General features: G+C 45.8%; 1 protein-coding gene across 2 annotated transcripts; it reads right to left on the reverse strand.

The window, feature by feature from the left end:
• Nucleotides 1-4054: 4054 nt before the first annotated feature.
• Nucleotides 4055-25212, reverse strand: SNAPC3 (small nuclear RNA activating complex polypeptide 3). 2 transcript variants are annotated; one of them, XM_083482333.1, is made up of 9 exons: nucleotides 24890-25212; nucleotides 21343-21417; nucleotides 17434-17518; nucleotides 14136-14240; nucleotides 13449-13598; nucleotides 8454-8536; nucleotides 7124-7288; nucleotides 5518-5625; nucleotides 4055-4397 (listed from the first exon to the last, which is right to left on the reverse strand). In XM_083482333.1, the coding sequence occupies exons 1-9, from the start codon at nucleotides 25135-25137 to the stop codon at nucleotides 4250-4252; spliced, it is 1167 nt and encodes a 388-aa protein (XP_083338459.1). In that variant the 5' UTR covers nucleotides 25138-25212; the 3' UTR covers nucleotides 4055-4249. The 2 variants fall into 2 exon arrangements, with proteins under 2 accessions (XP_083338459.1, XP_083338460.1); XM_083482334.1 differs by lacking the exon at nucleotides 24890-25212 and adding an exon at nucleotides 23457-23503.
• Nucleotides 25213-26251: the final 1039 nt, after the last annotated feature.

The raw sequence follows: 26251 nt of genomic DNA on the forward strand, positions 1-26251 counted from the left end.
CAAGCATGTAAATTTACAAATCAAAATTCAAGCTAGAATGGAGGTTGCTAACCTTTTGGGGCAAGAGAGCATTGGGAATTTTGAGGAAGTGGGTGCTAGTAACAAGATGGCTACTGTAGGGTGTAGCAGAACACAAAACAAGTGTTGTGGCCATAGAATGGTGCAAGCATTGCCCTGGTCAGTGGAAAAAAGAGCCTACAGCTGCTGCTGCTGCACTCGCTGACAAAGAGAAGCTCTTTGCACATCTCATTGCTTCAGAACAGAAGAGAGGGTTGGTGCCCAACCAGTGAACTCTGGGCATTGCACAATCATTAAAAAAATGTTTAAGGGGGGTTGTTCAGGGTTGAAGAGGCTGAGGCAGCACAAAAGAGGAAATAAATACTGAGAGCTTTTGTGAGTGCCATAGGAGGTACCAGTGGGCGTAAGGGGCCTGAAGGTCCTATAAAAATAAAAGGTAAAGGACCTGTGCTGGTGGCCCCAGCTTACAGAGCCATCTATAGGAATCCCAAGCTGAACACTTAGGTCTGGATTCAAATAAGTTGTTGCACTAGCAGAAGCCTGCACAACAAGTGCTGTTAGCACAATGAGATGTTTTCTTCCTCTTCTGCAAAACACTCCTCATCATCTCTGGAGAATCCCAGAAGAGCACATTGGTGATTCTGTCCGGCAAGCAGAAATGCTTGTGCTGATGGAATGATCTTACCATGACCCCAAATCATTTCCAAGGCTTGAGTAAACAGCTGTGATTTAGGCAGACAATCAAATGAAGAGTGTCAGGTTCAGTTCAGAGTGGAGGGGATTCCACAAGCACTGCAACCTCCTCTGCCCTTCCTGGTGACCTGATCCAGTGGCTTCATTTAGCTCAAGTGTGGGGAACCTCAAATGAAGCTCTCGCCCAGCACTGACTGGACTCAAACTTTCCTAGCTTCATCATGGTTACTGTTTCATTTAATTTCAGGCCATCTCCTACAATCAATGTCTGATAAATTGTTTCAGGAAATATCCTAAAACGGGGTAACCAATATGGTGCTCCCCAGATATTGTTTGGACTCCCAACTATTATCTTTGTTGATGCTGGCTGGGACTTTGGGGAATCTAAAAAAAGTTCTAAGAACTTTTGGAGATCCACAAGTTCCCCAGCCCTGATACAGATGTTAAATACTATGTGCATATTGATCACAGGTATCCCTTCAATATACGTTACCTTCAGCCTGTAACATGTTGGGGCACGTTACACATAGTTCTACATCAGTGATGGCCAAACTTGGTCCTCCAGCTGTTTTGGGACTACAACTCCCACCCCTAGCTAACAGGACCAGTGGTCAGGGATGGTGGGAATTGTAGTCCCAAAACAGCTGGAGGGACACGTTTGGCCATCTCTGATCTACATGCTGTGAAAAGAAAACCGCGGCTAAAAGAGATTAAAACAAAGTGACATTCACTTGGGATAACACAATGCTCATCTTACAGTTAAAATCCAGTATTCTGTTTTTATTTGAATTATTGTGATGTAGAAGTTGAAACACTGCGAGAAGGAAATCAAAGCTTTAGGGTTTAACAAATATCAAAACTTTGTGATGCCTGAAAACTTGGATATATGCATTCTGAACAGGATTATATTCTGTAATGATATATAGTCGTACCTTGGATCTCGAATGCCTTGGCTCCTGAACGATCAAAACCAGGAAGTGATTGTTCTGGTTTGCAAGCGTTCTTTTGGAACCCAAATGTCTGATGGGGCTTCTGCAGCTTCCAACTGGCTGCAGGACCTTCCTGCAGCCAATCAGAAGCTGCACTTTTGTTTTCGGACATTTTGGAAGTCAAACGGACTTCTGGAATGGATTCTGTTCGACTTCCAAGGTACAGCTGTATTCTAATATTGCTTCTGAGACAGCAGGTGGCACCATTACATTATAAGAAGTCTGTGCTTCAAAATACACACCCAGTGCCTTGAAATAGCAGCCATTTAAAGTAATTAAAATTTCCAACAAAGCTTGATTGCAGGTCAGGTTTTGTCTTCTCATCTCTAGTCAAGTGCAGATGGTTTACTTGTCTCAGTATTCCATGGGTCTTGATGGATTCTAGGTTAGCTTCCATTTGTATAGACCCCAGCCTGTAATTGCATTGCTTATGGAACCATGGAGCCTGGATTTTATGCATAATAGACTAGTGAAGAATATCCAGCGGCACTTTCTAACCTAGTTTTTCCAAGGATGATGGTTCCAGCCCTGTTATCTCTGTCTAAATTCCTCACTCCTTTCTTCCATTCACTATATACTATGCTGCCATGGCCACCCAACTTCTATGTATGGAAGAGCAACAATCCTCCTAGAAGAGGTCTGTTAGTGTCACAATTTCTCCTCCAGCCACACTCCAAAACTAAGCAAGGCTGGCTGTTTCAAAAACCATGCAGGTGAATGCTTAAGGGATAAAATCAACAGGTGCAGGAGGGACTAAGCACCCCTTACTGCCCACTGAATCTCTCTGCAAATGCCTGCCCTTATAGTGACTAAAATTTGCACATCCTACAATCTCAGAACAACCAAATTTTTCATCAAACCCCTTTTATCTTTCAGTGTTACCTGCTAAAACTGAATTTACCTGTTACTTTCAGCAACAAATTCTGCTTAATCTGCATTTTTGGTGATTCCGCACCTCTGCAAAAAGCAACTATGTAGTAGAATGCTACAGGAGGAAGAATAAACATTACCACCTAACATTTCCAGGGATGCTTATCTGCAGCTAGGTGTAAAAGTGCATAGGCAATTACTGCCTAAAGCTGGAGACTGAATGAGTACTTCCATTGGCCTGGAAGAGAGACTTGTTATCTATCTCCATGGCCAGCATACGCAGAATAATTGGTGAAAACTATAGAATCATAGAACACTGGAGTTCAAAGGGACCCCAAGTGTAAGTAGTCCCCCGGAAAGCAGGAATCTCAACATACCGTCCCCCATCCAATTTGACACCATGCATGTCTTCACAAGGGGCACGGGTGGCGCTGTGGGTTAAACCACAGAGCCTAGGACTTGCCGATCAGAAGGTCGGTGGTTCAAATCCCGATGGGGTGAGCTCCCGTTCCTGTTGAAGGGTCCCTGCTCCTGCCAACCTAGCAGTTCGAAAGCACGTCAAAGTGCAAGTAGATAAATAGGTACCGCTCCAGCAGGAAGGTAAACGGTGTTTCCGTGCAGTGCTCTGGTTCACCAGAAGCAGCTTAGTCATGCTGGCCACATGACCCGAAAGCTGTACGCCGGCTCCCTCGGCCAATAAAGCGAGATGAGCGCCGCAACCCCAGAGTCGGTCACGACTGGACCTAATGGTCAGGGGTCCCTTTACCCTTTACCTTTATGTCTTCACAGAGCTCTGAGATTATATAGCTCTTTGTGTATAGACTGATTTGCAGTGAGAGGACACTCAGCCATGATTATGAACAGCCATAGTTGTCAGGTGGACAGAGAAAACTCAACTGACAGTTCTTGATGAACCCAGAATATATTTATTTTTTAAAGGTGCTATTTTCCCACTATACGGGCTTTGACTTTGTGACCACTTAAATGGCCATTAAACAAGTAGCCAAACACTAGTACCCAGCTGGTGTGAGATAAATTTAATTAGAACCTGGCAGCTGGGTCCAATACCAGGTTTGACTCGGTGGACTCGTTCAAAAGAAAATACTAAATGAAAAACAGACCCATCTGTCCTGCAGAAGCTCCAGGGATTCATGGAATTAAGGGAGCAATGTTTTCCCCCTGTAATTTGTCATTCATTGTGTAAACTCAATATAGCACTGAAGGTCACCGTATCTGGGGTGCAACAGGCGCAGCAATAAAATATGATTTCAGTAACATACCCCTTTCGCCTTTAGGTGATGAACGGTCCGATACAAGTAATTCTTGCTCAGCAGTCTAATGCCACGATTTACAAAACGTAAAGCGAGCTTCCCTGCAGAAACGTATTTTTGCCTTTTCCAGGTTTCTGATTTGAGAGGCAACTTGACTGGACTCGAGATGAAGAAACTCAAAATGTAACTTGAAAAAAGACACACTGCACATACTTTTGTAAACCAATAAATCTTTAATAAAAAATACATTAAAAAAAGGAGATGTAGATTCTTCCAGTTTGTGTAGCAATTCTAATGAAATTCTAGCTGAAAAGAACAACAACAGTTTTAAGTACAGCACTTGGGCTGTTCCAGCAGCTGCAGAAGCACATCACGACGATGCCTGTTATCTTCCTTCTTGACAAAGCCTTAGTTAAAAATCCCTGGATCAACATAGGGATAAGCAAGGAAATCCCCTAATTTTTTGCCCTCGGCATCATAGTGCAGCATTCGGAAGCAGACGTCACAGAAGAAAGAGGGGTCTTCTGGAGCGAGGCTGTCATCGTTAGTCACCCATCTGTAGGTTCCAAGACAAAAAAAGGGTTAACAGGCAATCTGTAACACAAGCACAAAACCCAGGTTATTGCCACTCCCTGAAATTTAATTATGCCCCCAAAATTAATAAAGAGCTCCTGAACAGCTAACAGCTGAATTAAGGACAAGAAATGAAGGTAGTACCTTCTAGACGCGGGTGGCGCTGTGGGTTAAACCACAGAGCCTAGGACTTGCCAATCAGAAGGTCGGCGGTTCAAATCCCTGCGACAGGGTGAGCTCCCGTTGCTTGGTCCCTGCTCCTGCCAACCTAGCAGTTCGAAAGCACGTCAAAGTGCAAGCAGATAAATAGGTACCGCTCTGGCGGGAAGGTAAACGGCATTTCCACGCACTGCCCTGGCTCGCCAGAAGCGGCTTAGTCATGCTGGCCACATGACCCAGAAGTTGTACACTGGCTCCCTCGGCCAATAAAGCGAGATGGGCGCTGCAACCCCAGAGTCAGTGACGACTGGACCTAATGGTCAGGGGTCCCTTTACCTGGTACAATTGCAAAATTAATAAAAACTGAACCTGTTAAGCCTTTTGCACTAGTTATTCATGGCACTTGTAACTTAACTAGAAAATGGAGCTTTAGCTGATGCGGATTTCTCCTGCCTGCTCAAGGAAGGTGGTGATTATAATGAGAGCTCTTAAATATCTAACTCAATAAACAAAAGTTTTAATTCCTTGATTGTCTGCAAATTTTGAAGCAAGGGTCCCAAAGGACTGAAATGCCAGCCTCACTGACTTTGCCCACAACTCGTACCCCTTCCCACTAAGGTGCAGAATTTTCAGCCATTGAATGTGGTAAATACGTAGCACTTTTTGTAACCTGCAGCTAGCTAGAGAGCGAGGCCGCAGCTCCACGTGTATAAAACGAAAAACTTGGCGTATGTATCCTATATTAGAGGAGCTAGTGCAAATAGTTTATTTACTAGCCATAGTAAATAACTGCAAAAAAAGATAATGGTTTGTTTTATTTGTTCTGGCACTATCAGAAGTCTGTAGCAGTTGTCAGTGGTATTAAATGAAATGAGCAAAACCTTTAAAGAGCGCCGTGATCGAAACTTTATGCCTGAAGGTGAAATGTACTTCTGACCACTTACCTTGCTGTGTACATCTTGCACACATAGCATTTCTTGGTCCAAAGCCAGTGTTTCTTGGTTAACAAGGGATAGAGGCTCCTATCTAGGCAGTCGTCCCGGTGAATAAGCCTTGTACAGAGAAAGACTGTGTTAAGGGCCGACTTAGAACACAAACACTCCATTGGTAACTATGTCTCCTCCCCATCTTCTATCTTAACATTTCTATGTTAAGAGAGTGGAGTGCTGACTGATTCCAGCAACAAAAGCTGAGGCTGTTGAACAGATTTTTGGGCTGCAGTATTGTTCACGGGAGGTCGACCCAGAGGCTACAGCTCTCTCACCGGTTTCCAAACAATCTAAAGTCCTTCCTTGGAGGTTTGTACGCAGAGGCTGAGTGGCCATCTGTCCAGGATGCTTTAGCTGAGATTCCTGCATTGCAGGGGGTTGGATTAGATGACCCTCTGAGTCCCTTCCAACTCTCCAATTCTATGATTCGATGAGGATATGCTGCAATATTTTGTTGCAGGTTCCATTACGTCTGTTCTGATGGCCCATGATGGATTAATAGCCCAATCCAGGCATAGGCAAACTCCGGCCCTCCAGGTGTTTGGGACTACAATTCCCATCATCCCTGACCACTGGTCCTGTTGATGGGAATTGTAATCCCAAAGATCTGGAGGGTCAGAGTTTGCCTATGCCTGGCCCAACCTATGGATCGCCACTGGCACGCAACAGCAGCCTATACACCAGAATCTCTGCAACGCCAACAAACTGGAATACCTGTGTATGGGATAATTATTGCGGAAGATTATTGTGATTTCGAGGAGATAATGATCTGACACGGTCAACTCCTCCTGTCCATCTCTTCCTGGTTCTGTTTATCTATGTGTATTACATCCCTACCCTATCCTTTGTGAATGTCTTTGATAGATGCCTTTGATGTGTGGTCTGGTGGCAAATGGCTAGAAACATGCACTGACCAGTATGTGCATTTGATGATGGGCAGGGTGGCTCATAGCTGAGCCAGCATCTATAAAATACCTAGTTTTGAATATTTTAGTTGGGAGTCTGCGCGCAGGCTGGTGGCCACAGAGCTGTGCAAAAAAGAAGGCTGTCTGGGGAGGCCACTTCACCACATCTTCAGGACTTTCCCGTGGCAGACTGATGTGCTTGCATAGTAATGTATACAGTGGTATCTCGGGTTAAGTACTTAATTCATTCCGGAGGTCCGTTCTTAACCTGAAACTGTTCTTAACCTGAAGCACCACTTTAGCTAATGGGGCCTCCCGCTGCTGCCGCGCCGCCAGAGCACGATTTCTGTTCTCATCCTGAAGCAAAGTTCTTAACCCGAGGTACTATTTCTGGGTTAGCGGAGTCTGTAACCTGAAGCATCTGTAACGTGAAGCGTATGTAATCTGAGGTACCACTGTATACTGTTTGCTGTTTGGAATAAAATCTGTAATCTTCTCACTGCTTGCGTTTGTGTTTCTTCTGAATCTAATTTTAAAAGAACCACCTTGCAGTTGGCAAGACATCATGGGACGGAGAAAGCAAGCTAAGGTATTATTACCAAGGGAGTTCCTAGCTGAAAGTGTTTCAGAGGCCCTGGAAATGAACGGTGATTTACCTGATATCTGTGATGATGACAATGTGCTCACAGTCTCCTTGGTGACAGTAAAGGTACGGGAAACCTATTTTGATGTTCAAGTCATTAAATGTGAAGTCTTCCATTTTAGCGGCCTGAAGATTCTCATAGCCTCTTTCACGAGATTCTGCCCACTCAATGATGGTCCTGGAAATCACGGTAAGCCAGTATTACTTCCGTTACATCAATGATACGATGCTGTCGGTGACAGAAACCATTTCTCTCAAGATACAAGGCAGGGCAAGCTCCCAGAATCCTTTTGCATTCTAAATAAGCCCAAGACCATGAAAACTATGCACCGGTTAGGCAGAGGGGTATGTGCACACATTTATTAATAATGGCAGTGTCAGGGAACTGACATCAGAGCGAGAGGCGAAGGGGAGGCTCCCAGATTCTGCGGGCGAAGGACCCAGCACCAGGGGGAGAAGCATCTCGGTAGAGGAGGAAGGAAATCAGCGCAACACCAGGGATAAAGGGGGGCAAATGGGGGAAGCGGAGGGAGAGTTCCGGGATTCTTCTCTGAAGATCAGTGAGGAGAGCACAGGCCCTCCACTACCCACGCCCTCCCTGCGCAGAAGACTCCCGCGCAGTGAGAGAAGGAGGCGACTGGGAGTCAGACAGCTTTTATGCTGGAAAAGGTTTAAGAAACGCCCACAGACAGATTTTGTCAGCGACTGAGACAGCCACACGGAGATGGGCTGTGCAGTCAGAACGGTTTAACCAAGGCAATTAAGCCTAGAGAGGCGGCAGTTTACGCACGAGTAACTCATACCCATTACAGGCAGTTTTGTTGTCTTAGGGGCAGGCTCTGTATGACAAACCGAAGGCCCTTTGGGTCCCATCTCACTCCAAGAGTCTATTAAATTTTCTCCACTGCAATATATTCTTGTGCTTTCAGAAACTGCTTGGGATGAATTCAGAGAGGCACTTGCTGATGTGCCTGGGTCATTTTATAAATAATATCAGAGCAGGCACTGGGGAAGGGGACAAGATTTTCAGGGGAGATTGGCGGACAGAAGAAGGCTGCTGTTTAATCCTTCTGTCTGCTGACTGCTCCCTATAGATGTCCTCTTCCGGGGTTAGGAAAGGCAACCTCAAAGTAGGATGGCGCAGACAGGATCCTACCAGGCAAGCGCCCCCATTGCTCCCTTTCCCAGGTCTGTTGCATCGTTAGTCAGGATGACATCTAGTTCTGGCTTAGCTTGGAAGCGTTCCAACTCCTGGCATCTCCTCAAGTCAACAAGTCAGTCCTACAAAGGCATTCTGGGCCCTTGAGAATGGGATCTAACATATGAAAATGTAAAGGCTCTACCTGCTTAAGTCCCTGCACTCGGGGTACCTTCTGTCGTCGTAAAAAACGCCTTCAAAATAAAAGAAGGCAGACTTGTAAAGGTCCTGGGGGAAAGGGAGAAATACAAAGAGACAAGAGGGGAAAGTATTAGCTCGGCAACCAGCTTACCTCAAATACCACATCCTTCCTAATGTCTCATCTATATTCTCAAATACCAGTTAAGCGCATCATCTTAGCTGGGGGTGAGGAACCTGTGTTTCTCCTCAGGTTGTTGGACTCCAAGTCCTATCAGCCTCATCCAGCATCGCCCGTGGTCAGCAGGGATAGGAGCTGGGAGTCCAACTATAATTGGAGAACCGCAGGCTCCTCATCACAGCAACACCTTCTACAGCTCAAGTTGCAACCACACAACTTTTCAAACATTTTTCTGTGTTGTTTTATTAGGCCCTTTCTAACTGTTCATTAAAGGGACGCAGGTGCAGGTGGTGCTGTGGGTTAAACCACAGAGCCTAGGACTTGCTGATCAGAATGTCAGCGGTTCGAATCTCCGCGATGGGGTGAGCTCCCGTTGCTCGGTCCCTGCTCCTGCCAACCTAGCAGTTCGAAAGCACGTCAAAGTGCAAGTAGATAAATAGGTACCGCTCCGGCGGGAAGGTAAACGGCGTTTCCGTGTGCTGCTCTGGTTCGCCAGAAGCGGCTTAGTCATGCTGGCCACATGACCCGGAAGCTGTACACCGGCTCCCTTGGCCCCTGCTCCTGCCAACCTAGCAGTTCGAAAGCACGTCAAAGTGCAAGTAGATAAATAGGTACCGCTCCGGCGGGAAGGTAAACGGCGTTTCCGTGTGCTGCTCTGGTTCGCCAGAAGCGGCTTAGTCATGCTGGCCACATGACCCGGAAGCTGTACACCGGCTCCCTTGGCCAATAAAGCGAGATGAGCACCGCAACCCCAGAGTCGGTCACAAGAGTACCTAATGGTCAAGGGTCCCTTTACCTTTAAGCTTCTCATCACAGCAATACCTTCTACAGCTCAAGTTGCAACCGCACAACTTTTTAAATATCTTTTCTGTGTTATTTTATTAGGCCCTTTCTAACCGTTCATTAAGATTATGCTGGCCCTGTTGGCGACTGACCCACAATTATCTGCCTCCCCTTCTTCAGGAAAGCAACCAGAGGGCAAGGCTGAGAATCCCTGGCAACAAAGGATCCTGGAACGCTGTGTTCAAAATTAGCCAGGCGCCAGGCGCCAGGCACATTCTGACCACTCGTGACCATATGAAGATGCCCAGGTGCCAGGATGGAGCCTGACATCTCCAGCATCTGGAGCTGCATGCCTGGGCAATCCTTGGATCCTGACCAAAATGCATTTTTCCCTGTGCAGCCTGAGAAGGAACGGTGAGCAACGTTATATTTCATTGTTGTCGCTTGTCTTCACTTGCCTCGTCCAGCTGCAATGCTCACATTTGTGAAGAATATTCTTACGTTATGAATGATATGTGTCACCATTAAGAAAAAGAGGTCGGAGTTGGCCAATACTGTATTGGCCTGAATATGAGCCTCATTTCCCCCCCTCAAATTCCGACCGTGAAAAGTTAAACTGGCTAAAAGTTAAACTGCGGCTGAAATTCCCAACCTTACAAAAAATGGCTTTTACGATATCACTGCTGAAACAGTCATACGGTAAAACATAACAGGTGTGCCTGCGAAATTTTAAGGGAGCGGCTTATATTCAGGTATTGTCTTTCCCCCCCTTGAATTTTATAGGTGCCGCTTATATTCGGGTGCGGATTATATTCGGGCCAATACGGTATATATGCAGACTGTCCCCGGATCAAGAGACTTTTCTTCTTTAAGTTCTCAAAGTTCCTAACCTAGCTCAAGGTAGTCCTCTGAACTAGCCAGGTGTTTAACTGAGACTTAATTGCAGTCGGTCTATCATTTGAAAAATAAAGCTTTATAGCCGTCTTGTCCCAAAATGGCAACTAGACCATCTGTTTGGCAACTGCAACCTTGGTTTAAGGAGCCATTTGCCAGCTGTAGTTCTGTAAGCACTGTACAAATATTTCACAATGTGGGTTACTAATAAGTAACTGCTATGTAAAGAGAACTGTACAAACAAGTGTTTCAGAGAGGCATTGTCCTTGCTACATCTGCAGCACTGAACTATCTTAGCTAACCCTTTTTTATACAACAGTAAAGGAGTTCAATAAACTCTAAACATCATTTTCTGTTGTACAGTGGTACCTCAGGTTAAGTACATAATTCGTTCCGGAGGTCCGTACTTAACCTGAAGCTGTTCTTAACCTGAAGCACCACTTTAGCTAATGGGGCCTCCTGCTGCTGCCGCACCGCCGGAGCACGATTTCTGTTCTTATCCTGAAGCAAATTTCTTAACCTGAAGGACTATTTCTGGGTTAGTGGAGTCTGTAACCTGAAGCGTATGTAACCTGAAGCGTATGTAACCCGAGGTACCACTGTATTACTATTAATTTTTAATCTAATGACACCTTAGGTATTGAAGCTAATAAAAGTTCCAGTTCTTTATTCCAGTCCTCTTATAGTCTGCATATTGAACTTGAGTATTGCTAATAGATATCTATAAAAAGGAATTGCTGGATTTTTGTTTTTGAATGAGTTGCCCAATTACTCCAATATCTCAGGTATCTCAGAAGCTGAAAGGGCTGACAGCCCAAACACACTTGTTAGGAGATGTTGTAATTGAAGATATCGCCACTGGGGCTGCATTTGATAGATGATATTTTTTGACTTAAAATAGCAGAAGTATAACATTCATCTTCACCATCTACCAGTTGGTCCAATGTCAATACACCTGCTTCTATCCAATTTTTCCATATCACCCTCTTTTTTGCAATTCTTAGTACGGGGTTTCCCCACAGAGTAAATTTAGCATGTGAAAATGGATCAAATTAGTTTTTAGTAGCCAATATATTCCATATTGGAATATATTGCGCCTAGGACTTGCCGATCACATGGTCGGCGGTTCAAATCCCCGCAGCGGGGTGCGCTCCCGTCATTCGGTCCCAGCGCCTGCCAACCTAGCAGTTCGAAAGCACCTCCGGGTGCAAGTAGATAAATAGGGACCACTTACCAGCGGGAAGGTAAACGGCATTCCGTGTGCTGCGCTGGCTCGCCAGATGCAACTTTGTCATGCTGGCCACGTAACCCGGAAGTGTCTGTGGACAGCGCTGGCTCCCGGCCTATAGAGTGAGATGAGCACACAACCCTAGAGTCTGGCAAGACTGGCCCGTACGGGCAGGGGTACCTTTACCTTTACCTTATATTCCATATTCTTCTAAGAGATTTAACTGTTTCCAGAGTCACCTGAAAGTTGAAATATTTCGATCTTAGTACCGTCCAACCAACCAAAGGTGCCATGTACATAAATTCTAGGGTTGCTCACATCGGGAAATTAGGGCCAACTGTAGGATTCCAATATTTAGTACTTGACAGTAAGGTAAAGGTAAAGGGACCCATGACCATTAGGTCCAGTCATGACCGACTCTGGGGTTGCGGCGCTCATCTCACTTTATTGGCCGAGGGAGCCGGCGTACAGCTTCCATGTCATGTGGCCAGCATGACTAAGCCGCTTCTGGCGAACCAGAGCAGCACACGAAAACGCCATTTACCTTCCCGCCAGAGTGGTACCTATTTATCTACTTGCACTTTTTGGTGTGCTTTTGAACTGCTAGGTTGGCAGGAGCAGGGACCGAGCAACAGGAGCTCACCCCGTTGCAGGGATTCGAACCGCCAACCTTCTGATCGGCAAGTCCTAGGCTCTGTGGTTTAACCCACAGCGCCACCCGCGTTACCTACTTGACAGTAGGTAAGCATAATGATATAATTCCAAATTGGGGATTCCGAAACCAACTTCTTTAATTTGTAGCTGCTTTCTCTGCAAGGATATTCTTGGTGTTGCTGAGCCCCAAAGGCATTTCCTAAACCGTTCATGTGCTGTTCTTAGAATCATATCTCTGGTTTCAGTGCAGAGATTTTCGCCAATTAAGGCCAAGAAGTACTGTGGCCGTGAAGAGGCGCACCCTGTCCCACCCCTGCCTTCCTGTTAAGCAAATTTTAACCTTTTTATCTGTTTAATAACTACTCATGAAGATTCTCTTGGTCTTTAGTCATGGCCGCAACACATAACACACATGCTTTTTACATACGTCAGCACTGAAATACATACAGCACTTAGTGGTTCCATGGAGTTTCTTTGTGGTTCCAGCTATTCATCAAAAAGTAGGCCTTTGTATAATTAAAACTAGCTTCATTGTCAAATTATTTTGGAATCAACACAGAAACCACACTGTTTCCAAAGCAATCAGTTTTCCATTCGCCATAACTATCAGTCTCCAAAGCCTGCGAAATCTTGCGGTGGCTAGAGAAACACTCAAACTAACCACTGAACATTCACGGTTGATACTGAAAATCAACGCTCTAGAGCAAAGTTGTTCCCATTTTTCTCCCTCACATACAAAGGAGCTAGGATGAAGAAATCTGACGAGAGGAAGCCACAAATCATTGAAAACGTTGTGCCCTTTCCACCGTGGCTGGCAGCAAATGAACACTCAGAAGGAAAGCTTCAGTTCATCAGTCCTGATGCAAAGGATTGCCCACATATATGCTTGTTAAGATGGGGCTAAAATATTAGCAACTGCTAAAGGATTTCAGCTGATGTTTAGCCTTGCCAAATGTCATAGAACTGTAGAAGTAGTACATAGTAGAAGTAGTACAGTGGTACCTCGGGTTAAGTACTTAATTCGTTCCGGAGGTCCGTTCTTAACCTGAAACTGTTCTTAAGCTGAAGCACCACTTTAGCTAATGGGGCCTCCCACTGCTGCTGCGCTGCCGCCATGCGATTTCTGTTCTCATCCTGAAGCAAAGTTCTTAACCTGAAGCACTATTTCTGGGTTAGCGGAGTCTGTAACCTGAAGCGTATGTAAGCTGAAGCATATGTAACCTGAGGTACCGCTGTACATAAGAAAATGGAAATTTTCCTACCTTACTGATATTTTCTGGGGCCTGATCAGGATGACTGCTGAACTCCCCGCCAATCTGAAAGTCGCTGACGCAGGAAATGGAGTCTCTCAGATCTGTAAGTTTCTGGCTGCCTAGAACCAACATGGTCTGATAGGGCTTGCGCAGCTTATGCTGTATAGGACACAAAGAACGAAGATCAGCTAAAAATTGAGCATTTGTGGAGCTGTTGTTGCTACTGAATACCTAAGCGTGCAGCGGGCGTTAATGTTCCAGCCTAAGTAAAAATAAATAAAGGGTGATCTCTAAAACTCGTGCAGCAAGGCACTTAGCCAAACCTTAGGCCAGGCATCCCCAGTCTTTGGCCCTTCAGATATTTTGGACTACAATTCCCATCATCCCTGACCACTGGTCCTGTTAGCTAGGGATCATGGGAGTTGTAGGCCAAAACATCTGGAGGGCCACAGATTGGGGATGCCTGCCTTAGGCTTTAGACTGGGCTTTTACTGGCTAAGTACGTCCAGCTTATCTCTTCAAAACTAACTTATTTGACATATACTTTTACTTTAAGGAAACCAGGTAAACTCTTCCTTCTAACCAAAGCAACTCCACTTTCTTACAAGATGTGCTCCAAGAGGAGTTTGACTTCACTAGTGAATGGTGTCAGGCCACCCAACAAAGACATGAAAATAAGTAAAAGAAGCCACCAACCTTCTGTAATATAACAGGGTAGAAAATATTCAGGGTTAAAAGAAGCTGTCCCTCCTTGACTAAGTTTTCTGGATCCTTTGGCCTCTTTCCAATTGCTTGGGACTCCTGGCAAGGCAAGTTGTTAGAATATAATTCTAAAGCTTGCTGGATGCTTGCAAAGCAACTGAAGTTCAATATACACACATACAAGTTTATAATCACTGGGCACAATGCTAGTCATGTTTGGCATAGGCTCATTGAAGTCAACAGGCATAACTATCTTTGCTTCATTGCTTTGAGTAGGTCTATTCTGAATATAACCTAGTTGGGATACAACCCCGTTTACCTCGCTAGCTTTAGAACTGGCCCATCTTGTTTCGGCAGAGTCCCCCTGAATTTTACTTACAACTATCTACAAAGAGAGGTGGAGTCAAAGCATTGGGATTAGGAGACGTTCAGACTAGAAAGGGATTACCAGAAGGATGTTCCTAAGCCATGGCCAATGAATGAACACCCCTGTTGGAGCAAACTGAGGGATTATCTGGTCCAGTACCCCATGTCCCATCGTGGCCAACCAGATGTCTATGGGAAGCCCACAAGCAAGACACAAAGGCAATAGTTATTCCACAGCAACGACCTCCGACCCTGGAAATATAAACAGCCATCATGGCTGGTAGTGAATTACAGCCTTATCCTCCTAGATTCAGGTAGGTAGCTGTGTTGGTCTGACACAGTCAAAATAAATAAAAATATTAAAAAATTGTCCAGTAGCACCTTAGAGACCAACTAAGTTTGTTCTGGGTATAAGCTTTTGTGTGGTATCTGAAGAAGTGTGCATGCACACAAAAGCTTATACAGTGGTACCTCGGGTTACAGACGCTTCAGGTTACAGATGCTTCAGGTTACAGACTCCGCTAACCCAGAAATAGTACCTTGGGTTAAGAACTTTGCTTCAGGATGAGAACAGAAATCGTGCTCCGGCAGCCTGGCAGCAGCAGGAGACCCCATTAGCTAAAGTGGCGCCTCAGGTTAAAAACAGTTTCAGGTCTCCTGCTGCTGCCGCGCTGCCAGAGCACGATTTCTGTTCTCATCCTGAAGCAAAGTTCTTAACCTGAAGCACTATTTCTGGGTTAGCGGAGTCTGTAACCTGAAGCGTATGTAACCTGAAGCATATGTAACCTGAGGTACCACTGTACTCTAGGATGAGAGGGTGAGAAAAACCTCCCTCTTTCCATTGTGACTTGTTGAGTGCCCTGTTTGCCAACAACACTAATGGCAGTACAACCATATGCAGGTCTAATCAAAAGCAAGCCCCACTGGCTTAAATGGGTCTTTCTCCAAGGCAAGTGTGTTGAAGACTGCAGCTGTCGTGTCTACTAAACTGCATCGGGGCGCAGGGCAGGCATGCAATATTTCTACTAAGCTTGACTAACCTGAACACTAACAGGCACACATGCCAGTGAAATAATTCTGACGCAAAGAGTTGTGGATCGCAGTACACAATAAAAGGCATAAATATAAATGCCTTATGGGGAGTTTTGCAGGTTTTAAACATTGTAAGCATTTTTCCATTTTAAAGGCATTATTTGCAAAAACAGCATTCGGCGGGATTTTTCCACTAAGGCTGTTGTACCTGTTAAGTTGATAGTCTAGACCACACTAAGTCCAAAGCACTCCAGTTTATTGCATTTGCCAGTTTGCCACATTATATTAACTGTTTTATTTTAGTATTAGTATATGGAATTAGGGACGCGGATGGCGCTGTGGGTTAAACCACAGAACCTAGGACTTGCTGATCAGAAGGTTGGCGGTTCGAATCCCCGCAACGGGGTGAGCTCCTGTTGCTGGGTCCCTGCTCCTGCCAACCTAGCAGTTCGAAAGCACATCAAAGTGCAAGTAGATAAATAGGTACCGCTCCGGCAGGAAGGTAAACGGCGTTTCTGTGCGCTGCTCTGGTTTGCCAGAAGCGGCTTAGTCATGCTGGCCACATGACCCGGAAGCTGTACGCTGGCTCCCTTGGCCAATAAAGCGAGGTAAGTCGGTCACGACTGGACTTAATGGTCAGGGTTCCCTTTACCTTTTATATGGAATTAGAAATTCTTTGTCTATAAATGATCAAACTCTGGCTCTGATTTTTTAAAAAAACAAAAAAAGCACTTGCAATGGTTTCTTTGCTAGTAACCGGTACAATACTATCAACTCCCTTCTTTCCAAACAGTATATATTGAAAACCAAACCTATTACTTCACCCACAAATCTGCACAAATTATTACAACACCATCGCCCTAAACAAGGCAGAATGAAGCAATATCAAGAAGAGTAGATTCCCATCATCTTCAAATTGCAGAAGGCTCAGCCCATAAAAGAATGGAGAAATTTGCTAACAGGAGAGGCAGAACTCAAGCGATACTGGGAATATCTCTAATCTGATGTGGCAATCAACCCAGATAGATAAGGCATAGGGAGTGGCAATCCATGCTTTCCATCATTATCCAAAGTGCTGTCCTGGCCATTACATAGCAGAAATTTCATTCTTGGCTAAGTCAAATTTAAAAAATGCAAAAAAATAATAGAGGGCAGGCTTTGTTTTTTGTGTCAGTTCTACCAAAGACATGGTAACAGAAAAGAAAAAACCTGGTTAGCCACCCCGTGTAGGTTGAATGACCTCTGTTAGGACCAAACTCTGCAACCACTGGCCTTGAGGCCCATTTTCAGCGCTAATAATAATAATAATAATAATGGTTGTTGTTGTTATTTATACCCCACCCACCACTCTGGGCAGCCTCCAACCGAATACCTCTGGTTACGTACTTAATTCGTTCTGGAGGTCCGTTCTTAACCTGAAACTGTTCTTAACCTGAAGCACCACTTTAGCTAATGGGGCCTCCCGCTGCTGCCGCGCCGTCGTCATGCGATTTCTGTTCTCAACCTGAAGCAAAGTTCTTAACCCGAGGTACTATTTCTGGGTTAGCGGAGTCTGTAACCTGAAGCATATGTAACCCGAGGTACCACTGTATTAAAAACATGATACAGTGGTACTTCAGGTTGCATATGCTTCAGGTTACAGGCGCTTCAGTACTTATGCTTAAGTACTCCTGGGTACTTAACCCGAGGTACCACTGTACAGCATCAAACATTAAAAAACTTCCCTAAACAGCCCCACAATCCATGCAGCCCCACAGGTGTAGCAAGTGTTTCCCACATCCACACAGCCTGAAAAGAGACCTTCGCTTATGATATGTCGCCATTATTCTACATGAGTTTGTCCAGTCGGCTTGAGTGTGTTGGCTGGGTGACGGCGAGGTGAGAGAAGCCTTACCATCTCGTAAATAAACGTTTCCTGTCTGCATGCCCGATCGACAGTGATCGTCTCTTTTCGCCTGGTCAGAGCCTTCTGTCTAATCCTATGGAATAAGGGAAGAAAAGGCAGACGGGGAATGACGTATTGGAGTTATATCTTCCTGGCAGCAGACGACAGAAACTTCAGGCACCTACTGAATACCTTTTTATATATTCCAGCAGGCATTTTTAATTGAAATCTGAGTTTAACGTGTACAGTGGTGCCTCGCAAGACGAAATTAATCCGTTCCGCGAGTCTCTTCGTCTTGCGGTTTTTTCGTCTTGCGAAGCACGGCTATTAGCGGCTTAGCGGCTATTAGCGGCTTAGCGGCTTTAAGAAAAAGGAAACAAACTCGCAAGAACTCGCAAGACGTTTCGTCTTGCGAAGCAAGCCCATAGGGAAATTCGTCTTGCGGAACGACTCAAAAAACAGAAAACTCTTTTGTCTAGCGAGTTTTTCGTCTTGCGAGGCATTCGTCTTGCGGGGCACCACTGTATTATTATTTTTTGCCTTTTTCTGTATTGCCTTTCTTGTACGACACTTATGGGACAACTGTAGTTAATCCCACCCGGCAGAAGAAGAAGCTGCCATTTGGTCATTAAATAAAGTTGAGTGTTTCTCAACAGTTAGGAACTGAGACAAACCACTCAGCACCCCCAAGCCAGGCTTTGACATCCTCTGTCCCAAACAGGAGCCTGCAAATTGCTGGCTGGCGTTTCAAAGCGTTCTCCAAAAGCGACTGTCATCAGGGAATTAGAATAAAAACCAAATAACCAGAAAGTCTTCTATAAGCACCCACAACTCCTTGAGCACAGCTAACTAGGCGCCGCAGATCCCTGCCCAGATATGTCAATAAACTGGTTCAGAGTGGATGGCCAGCATATCTAAGTTATCTGTTGTTGTGTACTTCCTTAGCAAAGTTAATGAAGCATTCTAAACAGGAACAGGAACTCCCGAGAATATGAAAGCTCTGTGTGCCTGGTTACTCGGCGCAACATCAGCCCGGACTAGAGGATTGAGGGGGGCAAGGAGATGTCGCTGCAATTCATAGAAGTCCGCTCTCTCTCACTAGACAACCTCTCTTCTTCACTATCTGAGCAAAGTTGTCTCCCGTGAGATGTTGGAGGAACTCAGGTCCTGGGTGACTTTGACATCCACGCTGAGGACATCTGAGGAGACTAGCCTCCAACTGTCTAGGACCACAACTTCCAGGCCAATTGTCAGGAATAACAGAAGTTGCAGCCCAAAGCACGAGGGCTCCAAACTGGGAGAAAGCAGAGCATGAGCAACCACATGTGGTGACAAGCAGTCACAGTTCTGATATGATGCTAATGTATCAGACAGCTGCCTTGTGGACTAGCTGCAGTTTCTGAACTTCAAAGGCACCCACAGCCATAACTACAGATTGAAGTAATTACCATAAAAGGGCAATTTTCTCCAAATTTTATTACTGTGCTTTTCAAATGGGCAGCACAGGGTGTCACACGTTCCATAACCTGAATGGCCTAGTTTATCTTGATGTTACGTGATGTACTCAACTTCACATTTTCACTTCCTGAAATGCACAGTGCTCAAAACGTCCCATTTTTAAGACGAGACCCAAAGGGACGGGACGGGATGTGAACTTTGCAAGAGGATCCCAAATTGATTGGATTTGCTTCTAAATAGATGGACCTAAAAGAGAGGTATTCAAGTCAATTTTATCGTAACGCTACTGATATACACACGGCAATCATTTTGCGTGTGTCCAGTTGATGCACGACTGCCAACGCACGGATCACTTTGGACCCAGAAGAGGGCAGAACTGGCTTATGCACACTCCGGTGGGACACGCAAGGGCCAGGAACGGGACCCCCGCAAAATGGCTGCCTCCTGTATTTTATAGAGGGGAAATTGGCTAACAACACTTTTCAAAGTGCATTTACTTGGCGCTGAACCTCAGACCAACTGCAGCATTTTGTGAATCCTATAAAATGCTGTTAACCGTTTAGATTAATTTTTTTAATCTGTTTCGTTAATAGTGTTTTATAGGCAGTTGATATTTTGCTGACGATTTGTAATTGTTCTACAGATGATTTGTTACTGCTTTACTGACGATTTGTTAATTATTCCATAGGATTTAAGCCGCATTTTCGATGTCCAATTATGTTTTTGCTAATTGTTTGTTTCCGTGGCTTTGCGATTCAAGCAAATGAAGAGCAGCATACAGATATAATAAATTGAATCAAACTTCAAGGACTGTGCTTCAACGCGTTCCAAACTCTTTATGAGGACATGCAGGGCTTACTTAAGCCCATCAAAAGTAAGAGCGCGGATTAGAAAATGCCTCCGTCGCTCCTCCTCTCCATCAACTCCAGGGCTGACATATCTTGAAGAGCAAAAAAGAGGTCAGCCCGAGACGCTGCCAGCCTGAGCTGGGGCACGCCTCTTTCCCTGACTCGGGCTGGCAGCAGCGACAGCATGCAGAGCTGCCCGAGTCCAACCAACCAACCAACCAACCAATAAATAAATACACCCCCCCCCAAATCCCGGACATTCCCTTTTAAATGTAAGAATCCACCCAGATGGGCCTGTTTGCCCTGCCCCCCCCCCCCCCCGCAAACAGAACATGCAGGAATGTGGCAGCTAGACTGGCGACTGGGAGCGGCTGCCAAGACCACATAACACCAGTCCTGAAAGACTTCCATTGGCTCCCAGTACGTTTCTGAGCACAATTCAAAGTGTTGGTGCTGACCTTGAAAGGCCTAAACGGCCTCAGTCCTAATATAACTGAAGGAGAATTTTCCACCCGCATCGTCAAGCCTGGACACTGAGGTCCAGCTCCGAGGTGGTTCCTTCACTGAGAGAAGTGAGGTTACAGGGAACCAGGCAAAGGGCCTTCTCGGTAGTGGCGCCTGCCTGTGGAACACTCTCCCACCAGATGTCAAGGAAATAAACAACTATCCGACTTTTAGAAGACATCTGCAGGCAGCCCTGTACAGGGAAGTTTTTAATGTTTGATGTTTTGTCGTGTTGGGAGCCGCCCAGAGTGGCTGGGAAAACCCAGCCAGATGGGCAGGGTACAAATAATAAATTATTATTAATAATAATATTTCCCGGACGTATGGCAACCCTAAGCAACTCAGAGCTGCGCAACATCCAGCATGTGTTTTCTTTGGAGAGCACTAGCCTTGTGCAAAAGTGCCAAGGGAGGAATTTAGGGAGGACAAACTGAGAAAGGAGAGCTACCAAGGAATGGGAAGGGAGAAGAAAAACAGGGTGAACAAGGACAACAGGGAGTGCAAAAGGAGGTGTGGGCGAGGAAAAGGAAAGAGAGAGAGAGGAAAAAGAGGGCGTTCTACTTTTAGGAGATGTGGGGATCCTTTGGCCTCCCCAATATTGCTGAGCTGCCATTCTCGCCATCCCTTGCCATCGGCCATGCTTGCTGCAGCTGATGGGACTTGGTATTTCAGCAACACCTGGAGGTCCAGAATTTCCCCACACCTGCACCAGAGGGTGGAAAAGAGAAAAAGGAGGTTCCGTGGGGTGCAGAGCGATCTGGGGGTAGGGAACGAGAAAAAGGGGAGCGACAGATGGAATGATGTAGTAAAGAAATAATAATCATTACACGGGAGAAGGGGAAAAGAGGGGATTTGAGAAAAGGGACTCCAAAGACACGCAGACATGAAAAGAGAAGCAGGTAACAGATATCTAGGTACACCACCTGTTGTGGTGTAAAGAAATGTATCCCTTTTTTCCTACCAATTTTAAAACATTCCTATTCACACACACAGTTAAAAGCCACCATAGCATCTTCTCCAGACATTTGCTAAAAGAACGCCCTAAACAAAACTTAGTATAGTTACCAGAATTTTTCAGGATTGTGACAGTAATAAAATTCAGTATTACCTAAGAGTTATTAAGCTGGTGTCTTCAGGTATAACTTCTGTGTCTTCTTTCCCAGAACTCTTTAGTGCATCAATTCTAGAAGAGAAACAGAAAAATAAAAATCCCAGGTCTATTTCCATATAAAAAGTCATCATGTAAAAAGCACAGGAAAAGCTAGTCTTCAAGAAATAACTATTTGTGGGCTAGGATGGGAGTAAACACAGACAACTGCAAACAAAATGTTTTCAGGGCCAGGTGTTTGATTCTTCTCTCTACTGCAGACTTTGTATCTTGCAAATAGACATGCAGGAAAAAGCATAGGCAGGCATCAAAACCCTAAAATTTAGCACCGTTTTGTGATGCATTACTAGAAACAAGAGAAGATTGGTCTAGGGGGTAAGGGTAAAGTATGTTATGATCGGACCGAGAGGAGCAACGAAGAGCTTTTTCTAAGAAAAGTGGTGTTTTTGTAAGATGTCCTTCTTGCATAAGCGTGCAATCCATGACGGATCTGCTGAAATAATATAACAATTTCTTTCATTCGCTGGAGAGGACATTCGTATTAGAGTAACCCTTTATTAGAATCTCCTTTGTGACTGGAAACAAATGCTGGATTGGTGAAGCAGCTATGATTTTGCACCAGTGGGAATGAATGAATGGGAATGAAAGCTTGCAACCGGCACTGTGTCTAGATTTGGGGAGCCCTTCGGTCCAGATGCCCTCTTCCCTTTTGCCACTGCCCATTCACTCGCTTCTCCTTCTGGACCCAATGTGCATTTGCTTTTCACAAGGAGAGCACAAGCTACGAGAAGGCTCCCACTGTGCTTTCTCCTTGCTTGTTTACAGGGGCATAGCATGGGTTGCTGGTGCCCCAGGGCGGGGCATGTGTTGTACTCCTCCTGGTGGACTGGGCAGCAGTCAGTCCCTTCGCTGGCTAGCATCTAACCGAGTGAGCCTCTCCTTGCAAACCAGCCCCAAACCCAGGAGCACAGAGAAGGCAGAGAAACTCAAAGCCAGGCACGCCACTGTGTCGCCTGGCCCTTCCGTTCTTGCAGCGAGGTCCACATGGCTCCACCACTGCTTGTTTACTCAAGGGGGAAAGTGCAGGTTGAAGGGACATAAGAGAGACAGGGCCTAGTAACCCCTAAGGAGCGGTAGGAGCTGCCCACTGGACCATGGGCCCAATGATGCCATCCCTGGACCTCAACCCAAACTCATGTTCCAAACTCGGGTATTATGTGCGAAAATAATCTCTCTTCTTTTTTGGGGTGTGTGGATAAACTTCAAAAGACCTGGGTAGAGAGTAGGCACCAATAACTTTGTAATGCAGCAAGTTCCCCGCTCGTTGCACGGGTCAGAGGTATGAATCGGGCAACTTTAGATTTCCTGCCCCAAATCACCTCTTCCCTGCCCAGGTTGCTGTAACAGGCAGCTGACTGCTCCCTCCAACTTCCTCTCCGTTCTAATTCAGCTGTGGGGAACAGGACTGTTCTCCTTGAAGGCCAACAAGAAGCTGTGTTGAGATTTTAAAGGGTCCCTACTTAATGGGAGAAAAGCAATGAGAAACCTAGACAGCATCTTAAAAAGCAGAGACATCACCCTGCCAACAAAGGTCCATAGTTAAAGCTATGGTTTTCCCAGTAGTGATGTATGGAAGTGAGAGCTGGACCATAAAGAAGGCTGATCGCCAAAGAATGGATGCTTTTGAATTCTGGTGCTGGAGGAGACTCTTGAGAGCCCCATGGACTGCAAGAAGATCAAACCTATCCGTTCTGAAGGAAATCAGCCCTGAGTGCTCACTGGAAGGACAGATCCTGAAGCTGAGGCTCCAATAGTTTGGCCACCTCATGAGAAGAGAAGACTCCCTGGAAAAAACCCTGATGTTGGGAAAGATTGAGGGCACAAGGAGAAGGAGCCAACAGAGGACAAGATGGTTGGACAGTGTTCTCGAAGCTACCAGCATGAGTTTGACCAAACTGCGGGAGGCAGTGGAAGACAGGAGTGCCTGGCGTGCTCTGGTCCATGGGGTCACGAAGGGTCGGACACGACTAAACAACAACCATGAAATAAAACCCACAGTAAAAGAAAGAGAGAGCAGAAGCACTTGTTGCTAAGGATAAGGGGAGATCACTCACTGCCTAGTCACAACAACAGCCAAGGCCACCATTCATTTGGACAGCTCCATGGCAACCAGACATTCAGCCTATCTGCAGCCTCTCTAGCCTTTTGCATTGCATATCTCCATGGGCCTGAGCCTTGATTCTGGCTTTAGGCTTGCAATTAGGGTTGCCACCTGTCCTGTATAATACAGGATTATCCCGTATTTCAGTGCAAAATGCTAAGTACTGTAGCACTGGTACAGTTTTGTCCTGTGTTTCAGGTTCTCTCTCTCTCTCTCTCTCTCTGTGTGTGTGTGTGTGTGCCAAGTTAGGGATCATCTCCAAACGCATGTGTCGGAAAGGGCGTGCGCAAGGCCATGTGTTTAAGCTCTGGGTTGTCAAGCACAGGCAAAGTTGCACATTCGTGTGTGTGTGTGTGTGTGTGTGTAAAAGAGAGACAATTTCCAGAGGGGCCACAAAGGGTATCGAAGGGGGACTGGGAAATGTTTGTAGAATATATGAAGAATCACCGTAAAACGTTAGCAGGGTGAGAGTAAATTCAGCAGCATAAATCCTGCCGAAATAAAACAAGAGAGAGAGAGAGAGAGAGGTTATGGAAGGACTAGAATAAGCAGCAGCAATGGATAGTTGGGGGGGAGGAGGGAGGCAATGTTTAATGTATTGTTTTTATGACTGTAAAGTACCTGTAACAGTGAAAACCATAAATAAAAATTTAAAGATTCCAAAGGGGCCATCCTGTTAGGCTGCAATAGATTGCAATGGATTGCTTTGATGTCGGGGGGGGGGGGGACTGCCCTGCATTTTGCCAGAAGCAAGGTGGCAACCCTTGCTGCAATCCTGTTTTGGAAAGCCAGCAAGACTTCTCTCTGCAAGGGGGTTCAGTTGGGTTTGGGAAGGCTGTGCGCACCAGAGCTGGACTGAGGTTTGATGAGGCCCTAAACTCCTGAAGGTAATGGGGCCCTTCATATGTCCAGCTGTCCTTTGTCAACAACAAATTGTCCCTGTTTTTGGTGTTGGATATATGCTATATTGTAATTTATGGACCTAACAGGTATCTCAAGCCATTTGCACATGCAGAATGTAGGCACCCTATATATAGAAATGAGCAAACCAGTGATATTTTAGGGAGCAGGCTAGCAGGCGGGGCCCATGACTTAAATCATAGGAGCCTACACAACACAAAACACTCTTGCTGTATGTAGGTTTTATTTTATTTGCTTTTTATCTTATATTTTGGAAATGTACATCCAGTTTTTTCCCCATTTAATTTTTTTTGGGGGGGGGGGCAGAGAGTGGGGCCCTAAACTGGAGCTTGTTTAGCTTATACGTAAATCCGGCACTGGTGCGCGCCCTAGAGTCCCGCCATCTCCATGTTGGGTGAAGGGTGGGCCGAGGAACTTTGCAGCCCAGCTGTTCGGGGGCCGGAGCCCCGGACCCGGCCGTCCCACCTGCACACGGCCCTCAGCTCGGCCGCGACCTCCGGCGTGCAGCCCAGCTCTTGCACCAGCGCGGCATCGTCCTCGTCTGCGGGCGCCTCGGGCTGCAGGGAGAGCTCCGCCTCGCGCAGCCGCTCCTTCCAGAGATCCCCGAAGGTTCCCACGTGCAAAAGACGCGTGTTCAGCTCCGGCGTCTCGTACTCGGGGATGTCGCTCCTCCGGGAAGCGGATCCGTTGGTGCTGCTGCTGCATCCAGCCATCTTTGCAGCGGCAAGCCGGGGATGGAGAGAGAGAGAGAAAGGCCCGGGGAATTAAAAAAATAAACAAAGTCGTAAAGCAAGAGCGCGGTGGCTTGTGGGATTTGTAGTTTCTGATTCTTCCAGCGCCTCCCAAAAATAAAAAAATGCATGCACGTATGTTGTCTGCTTTTGTACGACTCTCGCTTGCTTTTGCAGTGAATTGCAAAGGCAGCCAGCTCGCCGAGATCGCATTCCTTCCATAAGGAAATTAGAAATGTGTTTTAGTGTAAGCGTAAAGGCGCACCCAGATTCCAGTGCGCACATTTACTGTTTTGAACTAGGGGAGGCTGGGTATTTTTTTCCAGGAGGTGGGGAGCTTGTAATTGTTTGTTTTATTCTAATTTGTTTTCTGTTTTATGTCCATTTAAGCCGTCCTGATTACCCTAGGGCTATGAGAGGCATAGAAATATTTTATAAAGAATAGTTGGAAAACACAAGCATCCATTAATCCATTAATCACACTTTGAGGAAATGGTTGTTTCATTCTGTGCATCAAAGGGGTAAAGGGACCCCTGACCATTAGGTCCAGTCGTGGATGACTGGGGTTGTGGTGCTCATCTCGCTTTACTGGCCAAGGGAGCCGGCGTACAGCTTCTGGGTTATGTGGCCAGCATGACTAAGCCGCTTCTGGTGAACCAGAGCAGCGCACGGAAACGCCGTTTACCTTCCCGCCGGAGCGGTACCTATTTATCTACTTGCACTTAGGCGTGCTTTCAAACTGCTAGGTTGGCAGGAGCAGGGACCGAGCAACGGGAGCTCACCCCGTCGCGGGGATTCGAACCGCCAACGACCGACCTTCTGATTGGCAAGCCCTAGGCTCTCTGGTTTAACCCACAGCGCCACCCGCGTCCCATCAAAGGGGTAGTATCCTTTTTAACCAAATCAGAACATAAGAGCTTCTTCCTTTGCTCTTGAAATCTGAAAACTAAATTAAATGGAATATTTTTGTTCACTTTTTTTTGTTAAACATGTTTACAGGTTTGAACAATTGAGTTTTTTGTTCCTAATACCACTTCATATTTATTTCACACTGCTTCACTGTGTGGGCTGTTCTCAGAATTCTCTACGGATCAAT

Source organism: Podarcis liolepis (genome assembly GCF_965112155.1).
Source record: "Podarcis liolepis genome assembly, chromosome: 17".
NCBI classification, from domain to species: Eukaryota; Metazoa; Chordata; class Lepidosauria; order Squamata; family Lacertidae; genus Podarcis; species Podarcis liolepis.

Coding starts and splice junctions, on each gene's coding strand:
- SNAPC3 (XM_083482333.1), bottom strand. CDS start 25,137: ATGGCTGGATGCAGCAGCAGCACCAACGGATCCGCTTCCCGGAGGAGC. Junction 5,626..7,123: donor GTCATCATCACAGATATCAG/GTAAATCACCGT, acceptor TCTCTGTACAAG/GCTTATTCACCGGGACGACT. Junction 4,398..5,517: donor TGCAAGATGTACACAGCAAG/GTAAGTGGTCAG, acceptor TGGAACCTACAG/ATGGGTGACTAACGATGACA.